We start from the raw sequence: 22,400 nt of genomic DNA on the forward strand, positions 1-22,400 counted from the left end.
GCCTTCGTCAACTGTGACAGTGAATGCAACGCAGTCATCAGGAATGTGCATTAATGAACACATTTTTTTAAACGCCCCTAGTCGCTTCTTTTAGGGTTTTTAAAAACCGGGAACATTAAACTCCTCGCGTTCGTAGCCGCTCGGGCCCCGGAAGAAGCGCGCAGGGGGCGTTCTCGGTTCGGGACCACAGAGGCGTCAGGCCGGACACCGGCGGAGGCGAGCCGCACGGGGGGCGGGCGGGCGCTCGGGCCGCGTGCGGCGGAGTCCTCCGCCGTCCCAGCATTCCCTGCGTCCCGACCATCGAGAGCGACTTCCGGCGGCATCGCTGGAGGAGGTGGGTGAAGAAGGAGCGGGTCGGCGCCTCTCGCTCTCACTCCGCCGCTCGCTCTCTCGGGCAACATGGCGGGCGTGGAGGAGGCAGCGTCCTTCGGGAGCCACCTGAATGGCGACGTCGATCCGGACGACAGGGAGGAGGGCACTTCCAGCACGGCCGAGGAAGCCGCCAAGAAGAAGAGACGGAAGAAGAAGAAGGGCAAAGGGGCCGTGTCAGGTAAGGAGTCCTGGTTTTCGCAGCCCCTGCCAGGAATGGCTGAACGACTTGGCTCGGGCCCGGCACGAGTGACCGGGGCGCCGGCAGCCCGGAGCCCTGGCCGCCTTGAATCCCCAGGCCTGGCGGAGTGGCGCGGCCGGCCTCCCGTGCCGCGGCCCCTCGGGGACGGTGGGAGGGTGTGGGGGCGGATGAGAGTGGCCCCCGCTTCCCGAGTGCTAGCGCGGGGCTCACGGGGCGCGCACTCGGCCCCCACGCAGACCGTGACACCCACGGCCCCGCAACGTGCACGATGGCCTTCAGCTCCACCGTCTTCCACGCGGTTTGGGCGCCGCCTCGAAATCCCTCCTGACCCTGGTTGCGGCCTGCTTGCTGGACCTACCCGCTTTCGTCCAGGCTGGGGGGTGGGGTAGTCGAACATAGGGCTGGCTCTGTGCGTCCTCCCCACACTTCATCCTCGTCCACATCGGGTTTTGGCCGGGGGCTGCAGATTTTGGAGTGTGTGTGTCCTTACGTGGTGTCACTGGCGGCGGTGGTGCTGATTTTCACGTGCTTAATTTTACAGCATATTCAAGTTTTAGGGCTGGCAGGCATTTTGATGCAACTGGCAGGCAGTGTAGACAGGTTATTCTGTGAGCATGGACGCAACTGGTAATACTTAAGTCCCTGGGCAAGGAGAGTTAAACAACTGCATGTTTACAGTTGGACCTTGTTAACTAGGAGCTTGTTTTATCTTGAGAAGTTTTGTTTTCACAAGCTCCTTCATTGCAGTACACAATTGTTTGAGAGGAAAACGGGGTTTGAATTAAATGAAGTTGGAGAGGACTTCGCCACATTTCAGAAATTTAGTGGTTAGATGGGAGTGAAAAGCGGAAGAGTTAGGGTTGGTTTTTTGAGACAGGGTTTCTCTGTGTGTGTAGCCTTGGTTGTCGTGGAACTTGCTGTGTAGACCAGGCTGACCTCGAGCTCACAACCATCGGCCTGCTTCTGCCTCCCGAGTGCTGGCGTTAAAGACGTGGGTCACCGCTGGCCGGCCGATTTTAATTTTCTGAGACAGGGTTTCACTATGCAGGCTGGTTGGGTTGTTCTGGACTTCCATACCTCCACCAGTACCTAGGGCCTCCGGTTCACAGAGATCTGCCTGCCTCCTCCTAGTATTTTCTAACAGTCGTCTCTCTCAATGGGAATCCTCCTTCAGTAACCAGCGTGCTAGACTGTATTTATCTATGAACACGTATTGCTACTACATCTGGATTGTAATTACTTTAGGTATGCTAGATGCTTAAAAACTTGTATTTTAATAATGGGCTATCTTTTTCTCGTTGTTTCTATTTTTGCCCAGCTGGTGTGTAACAAAGCCTCTTCTTCCTAAGGCCTTCAGCGTGTGTTGTTGCCTGTTTAGTAATTTAAAATATTTATTGTCGTCTAATTCTTATGCATCCTTTAAGGTTAAACTGAATAAGAATAGGGACCAACTTCCATTTCCATTTGTCCTGTAGATGCTATCATGTGTAATAGAGAGCTTTCTAGAATGAATTGAGTGGACAGTACTACTTAGATATGGAAGTTTTTCTCCCCCATGGCTTAACAAATTATATTAATAAAGTTTCTGTTTTGTTTCCTGCGCTGTTTATTGTGAAAGGATTGGTGAAGTGTGCAGTATCATTAGGATATATTCAGGTGTGGGAAAGTCCTTTATAACATTTGATTTGTCCTGTTTTGTTTCAACAGCAGTGCAACAAGAACCTGATAAAGAATCAGGAGCCTCCGTGGATGAGATAGCAGGACAGTTGGAAAGACAAGCACTGGATGAGAAAGAGAGAGATGAGGATGATGAAGGTAAACAGTTAATTTGATCTTTGGTTAGAAAAGACAGAAAATGTAACATTCAATTCCCAAAGATTATTTTCATTTTATGTGTCTGTTGAGTGCCTGCTTGTAAGTGCACTACATTCCTGCCAGTACCTTAAGCGGCCAGAATAGTGTGTTGGATACCTGGACCTCAAGTTATAGGTAGTTCTGAGCTGCCTGGTGTATGTGCTAAGAACCAAACCTGGGTCTTCTATAAGAGCATTGAGTGCTCTCAACTGCTGAGCCATCTCTCCAGCCCTGAAAAATAGGACCTTAATTAAGGAAAATATGCTTATTTCACCATCTAGTAATTCTTTACCATTTGACTTGTTAAAACTTAATTAACGTAACAGATAAAAAGGAAATGTTTATTAAGTGTTCCTTGGCTGTGTTGGATACCTACTTAGATAGCAAGATTTCAACTTTAGATGTGTACTTGGCAGAAGGCCAAGTACTGGGTGAGTATGATAAAATTAGAAGCTGTTGATTTTAATATTTCTGAACTGCTACTGTGTGCTATCTAGGATACGTTCATATGCTTTTTAATCTTGCAAAGCCAGCTGTAGTAGATGCTGTCGTGTGTGTGTGTGTGTGTGTGTGTGTGTGTGTGTGTGTTATAGCATGACTGATGCATGTAAAATAGTATCGAAGTTTGAAATCCAGCATCTTGTCCAAAGTTTGTCCCTTCTCTTGTCCATACCAAAATTGGTTTTCATCATTCTCAGATGTGCATACTGGAGTGTTTCTAAATGTAAGTACAAGTGGCTACTATAGATTTCTTTTAAGGCAGAAGTTAGTACTTGATGCTGCCAGTAAAACAGTGGAGGAGAGGAGATTAGGAAACCCATTACTGCTTTCCATCCTTTCGCACAGGAGTAAATGGGGCTTTCCCATTCTTTGGGTTTTTGGTTCTCTACTGTCAGCATCAGCTGCTCTACCTTAAGGTCTGTCTACCTATGATTATGCTTCAACTACTAACTGGATAAGGTAGTTTTTAAATTGTTTTTCCTTTAGAAAGATAGGTTCAGGCCAGGTGTTGGTGGTGCATGCCTTTAATCCCAGCACTTGGGAGGCAGAGGCAGGCGGATCTCTGTGAGTTCGAGGCCAGCCTGGTCTACAGAGTGAGTTCCAGGACAGCCTCCAAAACAATACAGAGAAACCCTGTCTTGAAAAACCAAAAAAAAAAAAGAAAAAAAAGAAAGATAGGTTCACTACATTCAAGAAGCCCTCAGCTTTTCCTCTTCCTTAGCGAACCTCTGTTCTACCTTGCTTCAGATAGCTTTGAATAAGAAAAGGATTTGCAAACTTTAGATAATACAGTGGTCTGCTGTGTGGAACCTCACAGAATAGTCTTGGGAGTGTGCCTTGTTTCATTTCACCTAGGAAGTTGCCTGAGTCTCATTGACATTGAAAGAAGACTTTTGTATGTTACACTGGTAGTTTTCTCTGAGTTTGAGTTAATTACTTTTCTAATTCATTGATTACCAGAATCAACATTACTTGTAATTTTTTTTTGCTGTTTTATTTTCCCCCCTTTTAAAATTTAAATTAGAAACAATCTTGTTTCTAATTTAAATTGTCAATCCCAGTCCCCCCCCCCTTCTCTCCTACCCCCAACCAACCCCCTATCTCATCTCCTTTCTGCTCCCCAGGGAGGGTGAGGCCTTCTATGGGAGATCTTCAAGTCTGTCACATAATTTGGAGCAGGGCTTAGGCCCTCTCCCATGTGTCTAGGCTGAGAGATTATCCCTCTACATGGAATGGGCTCCCAAAGTCCAGTTGTACACTAGGGATAAATGTTAATCAACTACCAGAGGCTCTATATACTGTCCAGGCAGGCCTCTTAACTGACACCCATGTTCAGGGGTCTGGGTTGGACCTATGCTGGTTTCCTGCTCTCAGTCTGGGGTCCATGAGCTCCCCCCTTGTTCAGGTCAGCTGTTTGTGGGTTTCTCCAGCCTGGTCTTGACCCCTTTGCTCATCACTCCTCCCTCTCTGCAACTGGATTCCAGGAGTTCAGTTCAGTGTTTAGCTGTGGGTGTCTGCCTCTGCTTCCATCAGCCACTGGATGAAGGCTCTAGAATGGCATATAAGATAGTCCTCAATCTCATTATAGGAGAAAGGCATTTAAGATAGCCTCTCTGCTGTTGCTTAGTTGGGGTCATCCTTCCTTGTAGATATCTGGACATTTCCCTAGTGCCAGATGTCTCTTTAAACCTATAATGGCTCCCTGTATTATGCTGTCACTTTTCTTTTTTTTTTTTTTTTTTTTTTGGTTTTTCGAGACAGGGTTTCTCTGTATTGTTTTGGAGGCTGTCTGTCCAGCCTGGCCTCGAACTCACAGAGATCCGCCTGCCTCTGCCTCCCGAATGCTGGGATTAAAGGAGTGCGCCACCACCGCCCGGCTGCTATCACTTTTCTTGCTCTCCTCTATTCTTCCCCGGACTCAGTCTTCCTGCTCCCACATGTCTTCCTCTCCCCTCCTCTTCTCCCCTTCTTTTTTCTCTAACTCCCTCTCCTGTCCCCCAACTTGTATATTTTTTAGTTACCTTTAATTATTTTGTGTATACATGCATGCCCATGATGCATGTATGGAAGTCTAAGTACAACCTTTCTCCTCTTCTACCTTGTGAATCCCTGGGTTCCAACTCAGGTTATCAGGCTTGACAGCAAGTGCCTTTGCACACTAAGAATGAGGCAGATTCCTTTCCACCTGCTTCTATTTCTCAAGAGTTGGTAATATAGGTATAGACACCATGGCTCGTTTCCTTGTTGTTAAGAATAAGCTGTGGAGCCGGGCGGTGGTGGCGCACGCCTTTAATCCCAGCACTCGGGAGGCAGAGGCAGGCGGATCTCAGTGAGTTCAAGGCCGGGCTGAACCGACAGCCTCCAAAACAATACAGAGAAACCCTGTCTCGTAAAAAACCAAAAAAAAAAAAAAAAAAAAAAACGCTGTGGAGGGGGTGGAAAAAATAGAGGGTGTTTCAGAATTATTTTTAAAGAAAAACTGGTTGGTGTGGTTGAGAGACATAACTTAGAGGTGAAAAAGCACTCTGTGCATGTTACAGTTCAATGCGAATTAGTTCGGAAAGTGGAGGTGTGTTGGAGTAGCTGAGTGAAGGAACTCTTGTTGGAAGCATTTGGGACTTGATTAAATCCAAATGGAGCTCGGGATTGATGGCTCTTAGAAGGCAGAACCAGGCAGATCTCTTTTGAGGCTAGTCTGGTCTAGCATAGCAATTCTAGACCTGGGCTACATAGTGAGGCCCCATCTCAAATAGAAGAGGAAAGAAAAAGCAACCAAGCAGTCCAGATGGGAAAGACCATTTATAGGAGTAGGGGTTAACTTTGAGAACGTTTGGAAGCATGGTGAACAGTGCAAATGAGAAGATTGTTTGAGAGAGCCTAGGGAAAAATATAGGAGAGATCATTTTTGAGACCACTTAGCAATTGGCTGTGTATGTGGTAATGAATATTTAAATTGCTGTTGTAGATAGGGATGGAAGGAAGAGTTTAATGGAGCAGTAATAGAGACTGTCGATCTGGGGAGCAGGGAGATAGGCATTAGTCCATTCCAGGGGTTTGAGTTGGGTGGCAGGATATTGATATCTGATTGAAATAATGAAGTTAGGGATAGAGTTTCTTAGAGATTGAGGAAGGGTGATTGCAGGCAAGGAAGAAGATAACGAATTTCATTTTAGGTGTATTACATTTGAAATTGTTGAGTACCGGTGTGAGAGGGTGATCCTGTGGCCATCTGGCATTGTGCCAGAGGTAATTTATTAAATCTTTTTTTTTGTTTGTTTTGTTTTTTGTTTTTTATTTTGAGACAGGGTTTCTCTGTAACTTTGGAGGCTTTCCTGGAACTCTCTCTTTAGACCAAGCTGGCCTCGAACTCACAGAGATTGGCCTGCCTCTGCTTCCCAAGTGCTGGGGTTAAAGGCGTCTGCCACCAACACCCGGCTCATTTTTTTTTCTTCTATTTGAGACAGATCTTGTTGTGTGGACCAAGGCTGGCTTTGGCCTCAAAATCTTCCTAGCGCAGCCTTTTTTAGTTCTGGTGTAACAGGTATGCATTGTCGCCTGGCTTCAGTCAGTGTTTGCCTGTTTATTGGGAGGGCTCCGGTCATGAGGCGGGTTCTTTCACCTCGCCCTCTGTAAGCTTCACTTTTCTTTCTGTAGGCCAACAGGGCAGCCGAGCCTGGTGGGAACTGTGTGGCACCCTGGGCATCTTACACGGACAGAGTGCCAGCTGGTGCCCTGCACCAGGGCTGTGCTTTCTGTTGTGTTTCCCTGGTCTCTGTCTGGGAAGGACATCCTTCTGAGAGGCATGCACTCATGGGGAGTGCATCGCTGCCACAACACACATTCAGTGAACTTCAAGTTTATTGAATAATGTTTATTCCTTTGTGCCTGTAGATAGATGGATGATGTAGAAACAATGTATAACTGTGTGATTTGTCAACAACAAATATATGTAGGCTATTTATATTGAAAATACTGTGTGTGGGTGTGGACCACCATGCGGTTGCTGGGAATTGAACTCAGGACCCCTGGAAGAGCAGCCATCTCTCCAGCCCCTTGACAGTTTCTTATGAAGCATAGTACTGTGTTATGAGGTAGCTTCCAAAAAGAAATAGAGCAAAGAGCCTTTGTAGTATCTCATATTATATATACATGTGCAAGTGACCATGCACATGTATGTATAATATGATAGATTCTCTTTTCTACCCTGGGGGATTGAATTAAAGTCATCTGGTTGGTGGCAGGCACGTCTACCCACTTAGTCATCTCTCTGGCCTGTAGTCTGTTCTCACCCGCACAAGCCATTTACCTGGTGTCCATTAGTATCTGGCTCTTTTGCTCCACATCCTTCCCCTTGGCGTCTCTAATCTGTTTCTGCATACAGTGTTCTTTCCTGGAGTATCATGAATGCAGTTATTCATATTCAGCTTTTTGTTGTTTGTCTTACTTTCCTTATTATCGCACTGTGTGTGGGTGTGTGGTGTGGAGGCCAGAGGACAATGAGTGTTTGTCTTTCTCATTCTGCCTCATTCCCTTGAGTTAGGGTCTTAACTGAACCTGAAGCCCACTTCCTTCCTAGGCTTGCTGGGGCACCCCTGATCTGCCTGTCAATCCCACAGTGCTGGAAGAGTTATGGGCATATGCAGCTGTGCCCAACTTTAAATGGGTGATGGGGATTTGAACTCAGGTCCTCACCCTTGTGCAGCAAACTTTCTTACCTAATGGGAAATATCCCTAGTCCCTACTTCATAGTTTTGACAGTCATCAAGTTGTTAATGTTCCTTTTTAGGAAGTGTTAATGCATTTTTATTGCTGAGTGGTAGTCCAGAATTTACTTGTCCATTTACTCATTGAAGACTGCTGTTCTTTGTTGTTAATGTTTATCTAGTTATTTGTATACATGTCTTTATGTATATGTGATTTTATTTCTTTGGGTAAATACCTGGGATTAGGATTCCTGGTCACTTGCACTTGTATATATAATATGAGATACTAGAAAGGCTCTTTGCTCCATTTGTTTGGAAGCTACCTCATAACACAGTACTATGCTTCGTAAGAAACTGTCAAGGGGCTGGAGAGATGGCTGCTCTTCCAGGCGTCCTGAGTTCAATTCCCAGCAACCACATGGTGGCTCACAACCATCTACAATTCAATCTGATGCCCTCTTCTGGCATGTAGGCAAAACACTATAGGTGATAAATAAATCTTAAAAAGAAGAGAAAAGAAAAAGAAGCTGTCAAACCCTGTGTTGTGATATATGCCTTTAGGCAGTCAGATCTCTGGAAGTTCAAGGCCAGTCTGGTCTACATAGTGAGTTCCAGGACAGTCAGAGAACATAGTGAGACCCTGGGGGAGGGGGTGGATGAAGACGGGGGACGGGACGACGACAGTTTTTCCAAGTGTGCCGTTCGTGTCAGCAGTGAGTACTCCGTTGTTAGTATGCTTGTAAGAAATTGGTAACTGTTGACTTTTGAATTACAGCCTCTGTAATACGTATGTATTGTTAGTCACTGTAGTTTGCAGTTCCACTGTGATGAGTGTGCTGTCATGATCTTACTCCTTTGCATGCATCATTTTGAAGTGCTTGTGGTAGTCTTAGTTCCTGTTTTAAGTGTCTCTGGGCTGAAACTGTTGTTTGAGTGTGCTGGATGCATGTTTTCTCCTTCGTGGTGACTGCTGCGCTTGCTGATGGTAGAAACAAGTTTAATCCTGATGACAGTGAATTTATGTCCTTGTCTAGGTGTTGCTTTTTGTGTCCTCTCCATAAATTAAACCACTGTGTTGAGGAACATCAAAAAATGTATATTATAAAATATTTTTCATGTTGGACATTTCAACAGTATTAGTGTGTTTACCATACTCTGTGTAATGGGCCTACTAATGTCATGTAATTGAACGTAACAAATTATAAGCTTCTTTTAAGTAAAAGAAAAAGATAAACTAAAAGCATTTTTTAGTAGACTCTAATTATCACATTCTTGTTACTGTGCTAGTTAGCAACACTTGTCTTATTGGTCTTTTAAATAGCCTACACACAGATAAGCAATCATTATAAGCCAATGATTATGATTTTTATGTGTGATTAATTAGAAAATTGTAGAGTAGAAATAATTTTTTAAATGATTCTTTTATGAACCTAGGATTTAAAGGGGTATGCATCAAAAAGATAACTGGTCATTTAACTTAAAATTTTTTTGTGTGTGTGTATGGGTGTTTGCCTGTATATGTCTGTACTCCACCAACAGATGCCCTGGAACTGGGCATCAAGCCCAGATCCTCTGGAAGAGAAGCCAGTGCTCTTACCTGATGAGCTATCTTTCCAGCCTGGTACAAAGTTCTTAAGTCTCATTTTTGAGGGTTGGGGTTTTTTGTTTGTTTGGTTTGGTGGGTTTTTTGTTTTTGACTTTGTAACCCAGTTGACAATAAACTCACCAACATTCTACCTCAGCCTTCCAGATGCTGAAATTACTGGCATGAACACAGGTGGCCTGTTTTGAGGCCGTGAAACCTGTGAGCCTACAGGATGTGCATGTGCACATTCATCTTTGGATACAGGGTCTGTGATAACTATTCAAAGCAGACCTTGTAAAACACCACATCCCAGTGTTACTCCCTCACTAGATAAGCATCACGTATGTCATTTATCACTCAGGACTGTTGGAACAAATAGGTTCAGCATTCATTTTTACATGGTTTGGTGATTTGAAGTAAAAATAATTAAAGTGGAGGTCTGAGTGCTGGGATTAAAGGCTTGCCTGGTGAAATACATGTATGTAATGCAAAGGATCTGTAATGTTGTTGTTTTAGATGAAGGCATTGGGCCATTACTATTATTAAACTAATGACAGTTACTTGTCTAGCTTTTTTTTAAGTTGATAGAGTATTCTTAAAAATATTTTCATTCAAACAATACTTTTTAAAAAAATATTTTCATTTTGGCTGGAGAGGTAGCTTTTGCAGAGCATCAGAAGTTGTTCCTATGATCCACATTGGGTGGCTCACAACTGCTTATGTGTCCAGACCCAGGGGATCTGACCTCCATGAGTGGATGTGGCATGCACTCACACACACACACACACACACACACACACACACACACACGGTAAAGTTAATTTAGAAAATGCGTATTTTATTCAATAGTTATTAAAGTAATTCAAAGTAAAAGGTGCTAGTGTTTTAATGTCACATCTGATGCTTAATTCTAGAAGCATGGAAAAAACTTGTAAGAATGCTGACTGATGCTGGGCGTTGGTGGCACACGCCTTTAATCCCAGCAGAAGCAGGTGGATCTCTGTGAGTTGGAGACAAGCCTGGTCTGGTCTACAAGAACTAGTTCCAGGACAGCCTCCAAAGTCACAGAGAAACCCTGTCTGGAACCCCTACCCCCCCCCCCCAAAAAAGAATTCTGACTGCCGTCAGTGTTATTAAGAGGAGTTGCCTGTGTTTGTGGGTGCACACACTTGCTCTTGTATTTGCTTCATTTCTCTGCAACTTAAATGAATGTATTTTTTCAGATGGAGATGGTGATGGTGATGGCGCATCTGGGAAGAAGAAGAAAAAGAAGAAGAAGAAGAGAGGACGTAAGTGTCTTGTTAGATAACCACGGGCTTGGAGGAGAGCTAAAATTTGCTTAGATCATAGTGCTTGTCAGAGAAATAGACAAGGGTTTGGATTTAGTGAAACTAATAATCATGATTTAATGGTCTTACTGGCATTTTTTCAGCCATTATCCTCAGGAGTGTTAGTATGATATTTGCCTTTAATTGCAAGTTAAGGATGAGTTCTTAAAATTTATATAATCTTAAATGTACATACTTTGTAGAATTAAGTAATTCTGCAAAGAATGGTAAAAGTAGTGCCACTATAGGGCAACAGGAAGAATATAGTTTTTGTATCTACTAGCTTTGAAATGATTAGATTTTGGATAAATGGTTAATGAGAAGTTCTTTAATTTAAAGTGTAAATATGGTGAGGTTTTATTAACAACTTGTATATTGTACTGTTTCACATATGTTTCTGCTACACTGTTTTTGTAGATAGTATAACTGACTGTTTGTATCTCACAGCAAAGGTTCAAACAGACCCTCCCTCAGTTCCAATATGTGACCTGTATCCTAATGGTGTATTTCCCAAAGGACAAGAGTGTGAATACCCACCCACACAAGATGGGTAAGAGTCATAACTAGCTTCCCGTTTGCCTCTGACTACTGTAGCTTAGCAGCAAAGCCAATTGAGCTTTGCTCAGAAATTTACTCACAGTTGCATTAAAAGTTTGTGACTTGTTACAAAGAACATACAGTAGAAGCCTTCTTATCCAAAGTAATTGGGGCCCAGTACCAGCATGTTAGGGTAGGTGTTAAAAACCGAAGTCTTCACAGACATGGGTAAGTTGCTTGTTTTCCCTTGTAGTCTTTCAGCATGGATTGCGTTAGATTGCAGTTTCTTCTCCATAAAGTATTCATAATGCTTTCCTATTAAAGAAGTCATTTTGTGTTTCTGGGGAGATGAGCAGAATGAAGTTACCTGCGAGTTGATGTGTGTTGTGTGTGGCGTTTTCCCTATAAACATTTACAGTTTGTGTGTGTGTGTCTGGGGTCTGCCTGCTCGCCACCTGCAGCGCTGGGGTTTGAAAGCACACGCCATCGCACAGGGCTTATTTTTTTCTTGGGTGTTGGGGATCTGAACTTGAGGTGTTAGGCTCACATGGCAAGTACTTTACTGCTTTGTCAGCCTGCTTGCTTCCAGCAGTCATCAGTGCTTAATTTGACAAGAGAACTTTCACAATGTGTTTACTTTATTGTATGTGTATGAGTGTCTTGCCTGCATTTATATATAATGTACCGCATGCATGCTGGTGTTTGGAAGTCAGAAGAGGGCTTTGGGTCCCCTGAAACTGGAATTACAGATGGTTGTGAACCTCCATGTGGGTGCTAGGAACTTATCCTAAGTCCTCTGCAAACAGCAGCAAATGCTGTTATTTGCTAAACCATCTCTCTAGCCACAGACAAGTTTTTTTTAAATGATTTGTCTTTAATTGAAACTTTGCAGAGTAGTTCATAGAAACTTCCTTTTACATAACATAGTAAGTTACATGACTACAATAACATGGATGATTCAGCAGGCTTGGGAGCAAACTCGACTGATAATGTACAAGTGTTCCGTAAGGGCGTTCCATCGCTTTACTTGACGATGGAACTGAGACCACATTGTGACATTTGAATCTCACTTCTAATGCTTTAATTGGTTTTATTACACAGGCAGATAACTTAGGCCTATGCTTTTATCTCCTCTTCATAAAGTGTACCCTGCACAGGACTGTGCCTAGACAAGCAGCAGATGCATTGTCAGCACTAGATAAGTTACTGCTCTGTCAGGACAGCAGCCTGCTGGACGTGTGTGTTTACGATACCATGTGTGTCTTCACGAAGAAACCAAGAGCATTACTGATCACAGTTTGTGGAATAATTGGTTAAGAAAGCTTCTACTGTAGCATTGTTTCATTGACCTATAAACATAGAAATGAATAGTGTTACTAAAATTTCACCTCCCTCAGTCCCAGATATGAGTATTAGGGAATCTGTAAAATTCTGAAATTTTATGACATAGATACTTTTTCTTTCTTTGAATTCATCTATTACTATCCATACCTTAAAATGTCATAAATACGTGGAATTACATTAATTACATAAACTCTCATAGTACGTATGATGTGATCACATTTATTTTCAAATATAATCTTTTAATTATTTTTTTATTTTGCTTGTTCCCTCTTCTTTCCCTTCCTTCCAGACCCATGTTAACCACCTAGCAGGTAGCCTTCCATATTTTTCTATGCTCATATATGTGTGCTTTTGTGTGTGTTTATAGGAGGGGAGTTTCTGCTCATTTATTTTATAATAATGGAATCAGAAGCATTTTTTTCACCTTTTCTCATTTAGTTACTACCTCTTGGAAGTCCCTCCAAGTTAGAAGAATAACTGTTATTCTTTTGAATGGCTTTGGTATTTTGTGGTATAAGTATATCATTTTTTTTCCTTGTTTTTGTAATTGATGAACATTTACTTTGTCTCCTATGTTTTTTGCCACTATTATCTTTTGTAACAAATGTTTTGGGTAAATAGGTAGAGTATTTTATGGGCGGATAATTTTATTATGAAATAATTTTCCAAGAGTGGGATTATAGAATTAAACAGTATTTTAGTTCATAATAATTACACTGCTAGTGATTTTGAATATCTTTTAGTTAATTGGCTTTTTGTTTTTGTTTTGCATTGGTAGGGGCAGAGGAGAGGCAGGCCTCCTGTATACCAGAGCTTGTGGGGGGAGTCAGAATAATTTCTGGGAATTGATTTTTGTCCTTCCACCATGTAAGTTCTAGAGGTTGAACCAAGCATCTGTACCCGCTGAGCCATCTTGTTGTCCCTATTTTTTAGACAGTCAGTCACTTTGCAACTCCTGACCCTCCTGCTTCTAAATCTGAGTGCTTGGGTTAGAGGCATGAACTCTATCGTGCCTGGCAGTGTTCACACTTTCATTTTTTGTTGTCGTTGAGATTACTTTTTTTAAAATTATGTATAGTGTTGTGCCTGCATGTACACCTGCAGGTCAGAAGAGGGCACCAGATCTCATTACAGATGGTTGTGAGCCACCATGTGGTTGCTGGGAATTGAACTCAGGACCTCTGGAAGAGCAGTCAGTGCTCTTAACCACTACACTAACTTTCATAAACCTACCACTGACTCCATATACAAGTCCTTATTTTTTGAAACTAATTTTTAAAAATATTTTTTATTTTTGTTTTTTTTATATGTATGAGTATTTTGCCAGCATGGAACTGGAGTTAAAATTTAGAAGATTTTCTATGATTCTGATTTCTGAAGTTATTCCTCTTTCTAAATTTCATGGGCAATTTTGAGAGATAACTGTTACTTTTACAATATTGCTAGGAAATATTGATAAAATGAAGAAAATAATATTCTTGATTTTGCCAACAAATAGAAACCTCTGTATCTCTTTAAAAGTCTCTTGACTTATAATGAATGTGCATTATAAATACCTAGAAACATGTCCACAAGACACATAAAGGCACCTGTTGCCAAGCCTAATGACCTGAATTCAATTTCTAGACCCCTCATGGTAAAAGGAGAGAATTACTCCTGAACATTGTTCTGTAACTTCCACGTGTATCATGTGTATGTGCCCCTCCCCCCACTCTACACTCAAATAAATGGAATAAACAGAAAAGAAACACCTGGGAGCTATAGTGCAAGACACTTTAAACGAGCGGACATTGAGATGTTGTGACAAAGTCACTGACAACCAATACTGAACAGTCTTAACTTTTTTCCTGTATGCTTTATCTCTGATTTTTTGATGGTGTTCACACACACTTGTCTTTTCTTTCACTGAACTATTTAGAGATAAGTGCTAGATATTTGGCTTAATGATTTTGCACGGCACTCATAAATGCAGTCTCTGAGTGTTCAGTCTGGAGAGTGTCAGTGGTTCCCCACGTTACAGAAGTGTGCACTGTGTGTTTAGAATCCTTGCCCCTTTTGTTTGCCCTCCATTTTACTCCCGTAACAAATTAGACACTCGTAGAAAAGCCTCACATTCTTAGCTTTCCCTGTTTTCCTTGTGGTAGTAAACTTGGTTATCTGTAAGCTGTAATTAGGTATAGACAGGGCTATATCATAATCTTTTAGGCCACATCATACTTTTATATAGAAGTATTGTCAGACTGACCTGTTAGTCTGCTGAGTTTGAGCACTTATGTGATGACAATCAACTTTTTCTTCTCTCTCTCCCCCCCTTTCCTGCTCTCCCTTCCCCTCTCCCCCTCTTGTGTTTTGTGAATGTGCATGTGCAAATGTGTGCAGGTGTGCATGAGTGGAGACCAAAGGTCAGTATCCCTGTGGCTCTCTGCCTTACTTTTTGAGATGGGGTCTCTTTCTCACTGATTGGAGCTTGCCAACCAGCCCCTTAGACTGTTTTCATTACTCCACTTGAGGTAACAGATGCGCACTCCACCACTTGAGGTAACAGATGCATGCCCCATCACTTGAGGTAACAGATGCGCACTCCACCACTTGAGGTAACAGATGCGTGCCCCATCACTTGAGGTAACAGATGCGCACTCCACCACTTGAGGTAACAGATGCGTGCCCCATCACTTGAGGTAACAGATGTGCACTCCACCACTTGAGGTAACAGATGCGTATTCCACCACTTGAGGTAACAGATGCATGGCCCACCACTTGAGGTAACAGATGCGTATTCCACCACTTGAGGTAACAGATGCATACCCCACCACTTGAGGTAACAGATACATGGCCCACCACTTGAGGTAACAGATGCGTATTCCACCACTTGAGGTAACAGATGCATGGCCCACCACTTGAGGTAACAGATGTGTATTCCACCACTTGAGGTAACAGATGCATACCCCACCACTTGAGGTAACAGATACGTATTCCACCACTTGAGGTAACAGATGCATGGCCCACCACTTGAGGTAACAGATGTGTATTCCACCACTTGAGGTAACAGATGCATGGCCCAACACTTGAGGTAACAGATGCGTATTCCACCACTTGAGGTAACAGATGCATGGCCCACCACTTGAGGTAACAGATGCGTGCCCCGCCACTTGAGGTAACAGATGCATGGCCCACCACTTGAGGTAACAGATGCATATTCCACCACTTGAAGTAACAGATGCGTGCCCCATCACTTGAGGTAACAGATGCGTGCCCCACTGTTGACTTTTATGTGAGTGCTGGGGATCAAAACACAGGTCCTGATGCTTCCATAGTAAGTGCTTTACCCACTGAGCCATCTCTTCAGCCTTAGCCTTTTCCTCCCTCCCTTCTCCCCTCCCCCATCTCTCTTTTTGGGTTTTGATGTATGTTTGTTGTTGAGACAGGGTTTCGCTTTGTAGCTGACTATCCTGAAATTCACTACACAAACCAGGCTGACCTTGAACTCACTGAGAATCTACCTACCTGGTGCTATGATTAAGTGTGTGACATAATGCCAGGCAGATCTTTCTTTTTTAAGATAATCTTTTGTTTTTGTAGTTCCCAAAGGTCTGTGATTCTTTGAACCATTGGCATGGCTATCCTTTTACTTCAACCACTTTTCACTTAATTATTTAATATCTAGTGATTTTTGTTCTATCAGTTCTTTCATTGGAAACTACAAAATAGTGACTTTCTAATTATATCATCCCCTCTACATTTATTATATTTTTTCAGATGAGTGTTCTCTTACCAAGCGGGAATCAATTATGGTTTATTCCTAGTTGAAGATTTAAAATGTGTTTTGCTCTTGACCAATTTTCAGAGAAAGATATTTTTACTTAGCTTTTATATTTTAATTACTTGGAGGTTAAAGGCATACATTTTAAAGCGCATATATGTGTGTGTATATATGCTTTAAAATGCAAATGAAATTAGCTTTTTTCTTTTTGAATACTGGACTCAAATAATGTCAGAGGTCATACACACACCTTTAATCCCACCACTAGGGAGGCAGAGACAGGTAGATGTAAGTTGAGACCAGCCAGGGATACATAGTGAGACCCTCCTGTTTTAAACAATAAAAAATACTTCAAATTAGTATTTAGACACCTTTGATCTTTTATTTTTATTTTATTTGTGTTTTATTTGAGGCTTTAGTTCTTACTATATAGTTCTGACTGTCCTGGAACTCACTGTTCAGCTAGTCTCAAACTCACAGAGATCTTCTTGTCTCTGCCTCCTAAGTGCTGGGACTAAAGGCATGCATCACCACTCCTGGGGTTTTTGTGTTTGTTTTTTCTACTTTTGGTCTTTTGATTTTTACTTATCCACTGATAAAATGGCAAAAATAGTTTTTAAAAATGGAGTTGAGAATGGATGTAGCTCAGTTGGTAGAATGTCTGCCTCAAATTCGTTAATTCCTGGGTTGGACCCTGACATGGATCAAACCAGTGGTAAATGTCTGTTTTGGGAGGAAGAGACAAGAGTATTAGAATTTGAGGAATTACCAAAGATGAAGTTATATAGTCTATAATCATTTCTGTTCAAAAACCTGGATTTAAATTAATCTACTATTTTGTTTATTTGGTTATACTAGTGGGTAGATAGCATACATCTGCAAACAGAAAAACAAATTAAGAAGTTTCTGTTGTGCTCAAGTGTGGTATCCTTGTGTCAAGTAGGCCTTTTCTTTGGACGTTTGCAGGAAGTCTGAGGTGCGGGATGTTGATTTTACAGTAGTAACAGCACCAGTAGGAAATGAAGAATCTGACCATGTTACAAAGAGTCAAAGTATTGGGGCATTGATATAGAAGCCTGCATTTTAGAACAGCTGTGCATTAGGCCTTGAGTGTTACTGTGTACTGTGAAGGGTGCCGTAGAGGATACTTGAGTGTCACTGTGTACTGGGAACAGTGCTGTAGAGGATACTTGAGTGTCACTGTATACAATGAAGGGTGCTGTAGAGGATACTTGAGTGTCACTGTGTACAGTGAACAGTGCTGTAGAGGATACTTGAGTGTCACTGTGTACTGGGAACAGTGTAGAGGATACTTGAGTGTCACTGTGTACAGTGAACAGTGTAGAGGATACTTGAGTGTCACTGTGTACCGTGAACAGTGCTGTAGAGGATACTTGAGTGTCACTGTGTACTGGGAACAGTGTAGAGGATACTTGAGTGTCACTGTGTACAGTGAACAGTGTAGAGGATACTTGAGTGTCACTGTGTACCGTGTACGGTGCTGAAGAGGAGTAGCTGTGCTGCTCAAGAGTTCTTTCTTAGTGTGTGCAAGGCCTGGAGTCAGATGACACAGGCGTGGGGACGTGAATGTGGGTCCTGAGTGCCATGAGAAAGCTAAACGTGGTGTGTGCCCGTAATCCCCAGGTCTAGTGAGATGCTTTGTCTCAACACCTAATGCAGAAAGCCATAGAGGAAGATGCCTCATGTTGACCTCTGGCTTCACACATGCACACACACAGCTCACAAGTGAAGCCATAGACTATGTATGAACAAGTATGTGTAGCTGTGTTGCAGTACAGTTTTATTTACAAATCAGGCACCAAGTGGATTTATCTGCAGACTAGTCTGCTGAATCACTGGTTTAGACAGATATGAGTTAAGTCAAAAATGTATAAAACTAGAGAGGAAAGATTGCTCAGTGGTTGAGAGCACTCCCTGGCTGCTCTTCCATGGGACCTAGGTTTAATTTGCAACACCCATATGGCGGCTTACAACTGTCTATAACTCCAGTTTCTTAGAATCTGATACCCTCTTTTGGGCTCTGGGCACCAGGCACACAGGTACAGAGACATACATGCGTCAAAACACTTTAATTATTTATTTATATGTTTATTTTGGGGGGCACATTTTCTTTATGTAGTATGGCTGTCTTGGAACTTACTCTGTAGACCAGACTGACCTACATAGCATATTTCAGAGCAGCCAGGATTACACAGCTGACACTCTGTCTCAACAATCAAAAAGAATGTGTGAAAATTGTAACAGTTCCTCAGAATAGGGGAGAACCATTGATTGGCGGAAGCAAAGGCTCTGAAAATCTACACAAAGATAGAGTTTTAAGAGCATCCCTTCCGCAAAGATGCAGCTCATCTAGCAGATGCAGGCATGGGGGTTTTGTATATTTAAATAGGTGTTTTTTTGGTAGGATATCTTACTGTGTATCCTAGCCTAGCCTGGAACTCACCAAGTAGCCCTGGCTAGTCTCAGATTTGTGGTAATTCTCCTGCCTCAATCTACAGAGGGCTGGGATTATAGGTGTGAGCCCACATCTAGCTTTTGTGCAGATGTTTTTGTGACCTTAAAGCAATACAACTTCTTGCTGAGACAGCATTACTTTGAGCTAGGAGTTTTAAACTGTGTGGAGAGGATTTATAACAGGGATTATTCATGAGTATAATACTATTTGATACCAGGGACTTGGGCAATCTTGCTGTCCACAGAATGGTAGGGATTAGAAGGGTTTCTGGAACCAGCTCTCCAGATACTGATAGGGAAAGTTCTGCTTACCTGTTAGTTGTTGTACTTTGAAGACTCATTGTGTTTGTCCTCAAGTGCAAGGATAACCCACTAACAAACACACACTTTCTCCATTTCTGATTTCCAGTCATTTTTTTGGTAGTAGAAAATTAGTCCCTCTGAGTATGAATGAAATCTCAACTTGAGGGTTTTGTTTCCCTGTAAGAATCTTTTAGAGGGGTTTCATGTAAATTGGATTAATTGCAAGCATGCGACTTAATATTTCAAAAATTTTGTTAAATATATAGAAACTGATGATGCTTTATATTGCTTGGCGTATTTTATCTTCTGCTTTAATGTTCTCGTGAAGTTGTTTTCAAATGACTCATTATGCTATGCCTATTTAAAGGCGAACAGCTGCTTGGAGAACTACAAGTGAAGAAAAGAAAGCATTAGATCAGGCTAGTGAAGAGATTTGGAATGACTTCCGAGAAGCTGCAGAAGCACATCGACAAGTTAGAAAATATGTTATGAGCTGGATCAAGCCTGGGATGACAATGATAGAGATCTGGTAAGAGGACTGGCCATGGTGGTGGGCCACACCTACCAATGGGAGGCAGAGGCAGGTGGTCTCGAGTTTGAGGTCAGCCTGATCTGCATGGTGAATAACAAGCCAGCTAGGGCTATTTTGTGAGATACTGTCTTTTTAAGGGGGCGAGGGAAGGTGTTCATTTTAGTACTAACTAGTTCCCTAGTTAATAAAGATTTATTTATTATGCATACAATGTGCTGTTGGCATGTATGCCTACAAGCCAGGCGAGGGCATCAGATCTCATTATAGATGGTTGTGAGCCACCATGTGGTTGCTGAACTCAGGACCTCTGAAAGAACAGCTAATGCTCTTAATCTCTGAGCCAGCCCTATGCTACTGAATTTTTAATCTCAAGTAGAGATTATATAAATGTCTTCTGAGTTCTTGTATATCTTAAAGCATGTACACAATTGCATGCTAGGCATGTTCTTTTATATGTGCTTGCATATATGCAGGCAAAACACCCATATACTTAAAAGTTAAAATTGTGTGTGTGCACATGTGATATGCAGCCCTTAAGTTTGGTGTAAGTGGGATCTTGATCCCTGGTAACTGAAGTTCTGAGTAAACTGTCCTTTTGAGTTTGTAATGGAGTTGGTTTCCTTGTCTTTCAAGATGGGCTAATAGTACCTCATTGGAGAGCTGTTGTATATATTCAGAAAGGATCCAGGGTTTTAGTAAACTTGGGATTGAAAGGATTGACTGGAAGGTATGAGTCTAAAAGCAAATTCCCTTTTCCTTTAGTGAGAAGTTAGAAGACTGTTCTCGAAAGCTAATAAAAGAGAATGGGTTAAATGCAGGCCTGGCGTTTCCCACTGGGTGTTCTCTTAACAACTGTGCTGCACATTACACGCCAAATGCTGGTGACACGACAGTCTTACAGTATGATGACATCTGCAAGATAGACTTTGGAACACACATAAATGGTGAGTCTGTGGACATAATGCCACCTTCCACTCAGCTCTGCCTCCTGGACTAGCAGGGATGCCTTTGCATCTGTTCCTGTCTCCCTTTCTGGAACCTGTATTGAGGCAGAGTTTTATGTTGCTTTAGGTTAAACTGGAAACTATTGGATAATTGATGTTTATTTTGCTTTCATAGATGATTCTACATTTTTTCCCATTCAGGTCATTGTTTTATTCACATATAAAATACTTTGCTAGGGCTGTTTATATAGCTCAGTAGTCTGACATTTAATCCCCAATGTCACATTTAGGGAGAGAGAAAAATTTGGACCCCAGGCCTTTAATCCCAGCACTTAGGAGGCACAGGTTGGTGGATATCTGTGAACTCAAACCCTGTCTGTTCTACATAGAATTCTAGGATATCCAGGACCACATACTGAGACCCTGTATCCAGTTGTTACAAAGCCAGGTTTGGTGGCGTACAGCTTTAATCTCAGGGTGAGGCAAGTGAACCCCTGTGAGGTCAAGACCTGTCTGATCTACATAGCAAGTTCCTGAACAGCCAGAGGTACACAGTAGACACTGTCTTTTTGAAAAATGGACATGGTCGTGCACTTAGGAAATAGATCAGAAGCTCAGGGATATCCTATGCCATATAGTCAGTTGAGGCCAGGCTGGAAGACATGGGGCCACATTTCAAAAGACAACAAAATAGTATTTGTAGAATTTTGTTTGGTCAGTGTATATCGTTTAACAGTCCAGGAAGTGTAGTTTAGATTGAGTATTAAGATTTTAAGGTTTTGCTAAATTGGATGAGTGACACTTTGTTTAATGCTTTCTTGTTATAGATTGTTTTCTGTCCATATTGCTGCTATATTTCCTCAGTGTTTATTCTGTTTATTGGTTTGTGTGGGAGAGCACTGAATTGAGCAAAATTTATTCTGAAGTCATTGAATAGTTGCTACTTTTTGCCTTTTTGATTCTACATAATCTCTGGGGACTTCAAACGCTGCTTTCCCGTGAGCCATTATTTCTCCTTGTAACTCAGGGTTAGTAGAGTAAGTACTGTGGAGCAAGTACATCTCTTAACAGTTTGGTAAATTTAAAGATGATTTTTTTTCTCTTTCAGGTAGAATAATTGATTGTGCTTTCACTGTCACTTTTAATCCCAAATATGATATATTATTAAAAGCTGTAAAAGATGCTACTAATACTGGAATAAAGGTATGTGGACTACAGGGCTATATAACAACCTCACTTTGAGTATACTCTTCATAGATTGTTTTAAGGTCTATGTAGTAGGGGTGATTTGTGTAACTCATTGACCTTAGTTAGCTCCTATGCTAGGAACCCTGAAGTAGTTATGGTTACTAAACAATTTGAATTTATTTTTGCATTTAAAATTAGCTTTTTTTTTTCTTGTTGTTCCTTTTTTGTTGATGTGATTTATTTTTAGGAGAGTTTTATTTTCAGGGTAAAATTGAGCAAAAGATAGAGAAATTCCCATATAAACCCTTTTGGTACACATTACTTTCCACTGTCAGTGTCTCCATTTACTAAATAATTTTATAGCATTACTTCATAATTGTCTGAAGTCCACAGTTTGCATTAGGGTCGCTCTCAGTTTGACGAATACAGAATGACAAGTGTCTGCCATACAGTGCAATAGTATTAGTATTTCCCCTGCCCTTCAAAGCATCTGTGCTCCACAGATTCATCCTTTCCTCTCTGGTAGGCCCTGAAGCACTCAGCTTCACCTCATATTGCATCCGTCTGTCTGTCTCTCCTTTTTTTCTTTCTGGTTTTTTGAGCCAGGGTTTCTCTGTGTAATAGTTCTGGCTGTCCTGGAACTCCCTCTGTAAACCAGACTGGCCTCAAACTCACAGAGATCCGCCTGCCTCTGCCTCCTGAGTGCTGGGATTAAAGACATGTGCCACCACCACCCAGCTTGTTTTTCTTTTCTTTTTTTTTTTTAATGTTATTT

General features: G+C 41.9%; 1 protein-coding gene across 1 annotated transcript in view; it reads left to right on the forward strand.

The window, feature by feature from the left end:
• The first annotated feature begins 289 nt into the window (after positions 1 to 289).
• The window catches only part of Metap2 (methionyl aminopeptidase 2), a 29,587-nt gene continuing 7,476 nt past the window's right edge, over positions 290 to 22,400 (forward strand). Inside the window, exons 1-7 of the mRNA XM_040755039.1 lie at positions 290 to 550; positions 2,279 to 2,386; positions 10,438 to 10,503; positions 10,990 to 11,092; positions 19,329 to 19,490; positions 20,256 to 20,437; positions 21,546 to 21,640. Of these exons, the coding sequence (XP_040610973.1) occupies positions 400 to 550; positions 2,279 to 2,386; positions 10,438 to 10,503; positions 10,990 to 11,092; positions 19,329 to 19,490; positions 20,256 to 20,437; positions 21,546 to 21,640 (867 nt within the window). The 5' untranslated portion in view covers positions 290 to 399. The remainder of the gene's footprint in view (positions 551 to 2,278; positions 2,387 to 10,437; positions 10,504 to 10,989; positions 11,093 to 19,328; positions 19,491 to 20,255; positions 20,438 to 21,545; positions 21,641 to 22,400) is intronic.

The sequence above is a fragment of the Mesocricetus auratus genome, unplaced genomic scaffold, assembly GCF_017639785.1.
Source record: "Mesocricetus auratus isolate SY011 unplaced genomic scaffold, BCM_Maur_2.0 Super-Scaffold_100011, whole genome shotgun sequence".
In the NCBI taxonomy this organism is placed as follows: Eukaryota; Metazoa; Chordata; class Mammalia; order Rodentia; family Cricetidae; genus Mesocricetus; species Mesocricetus auratus.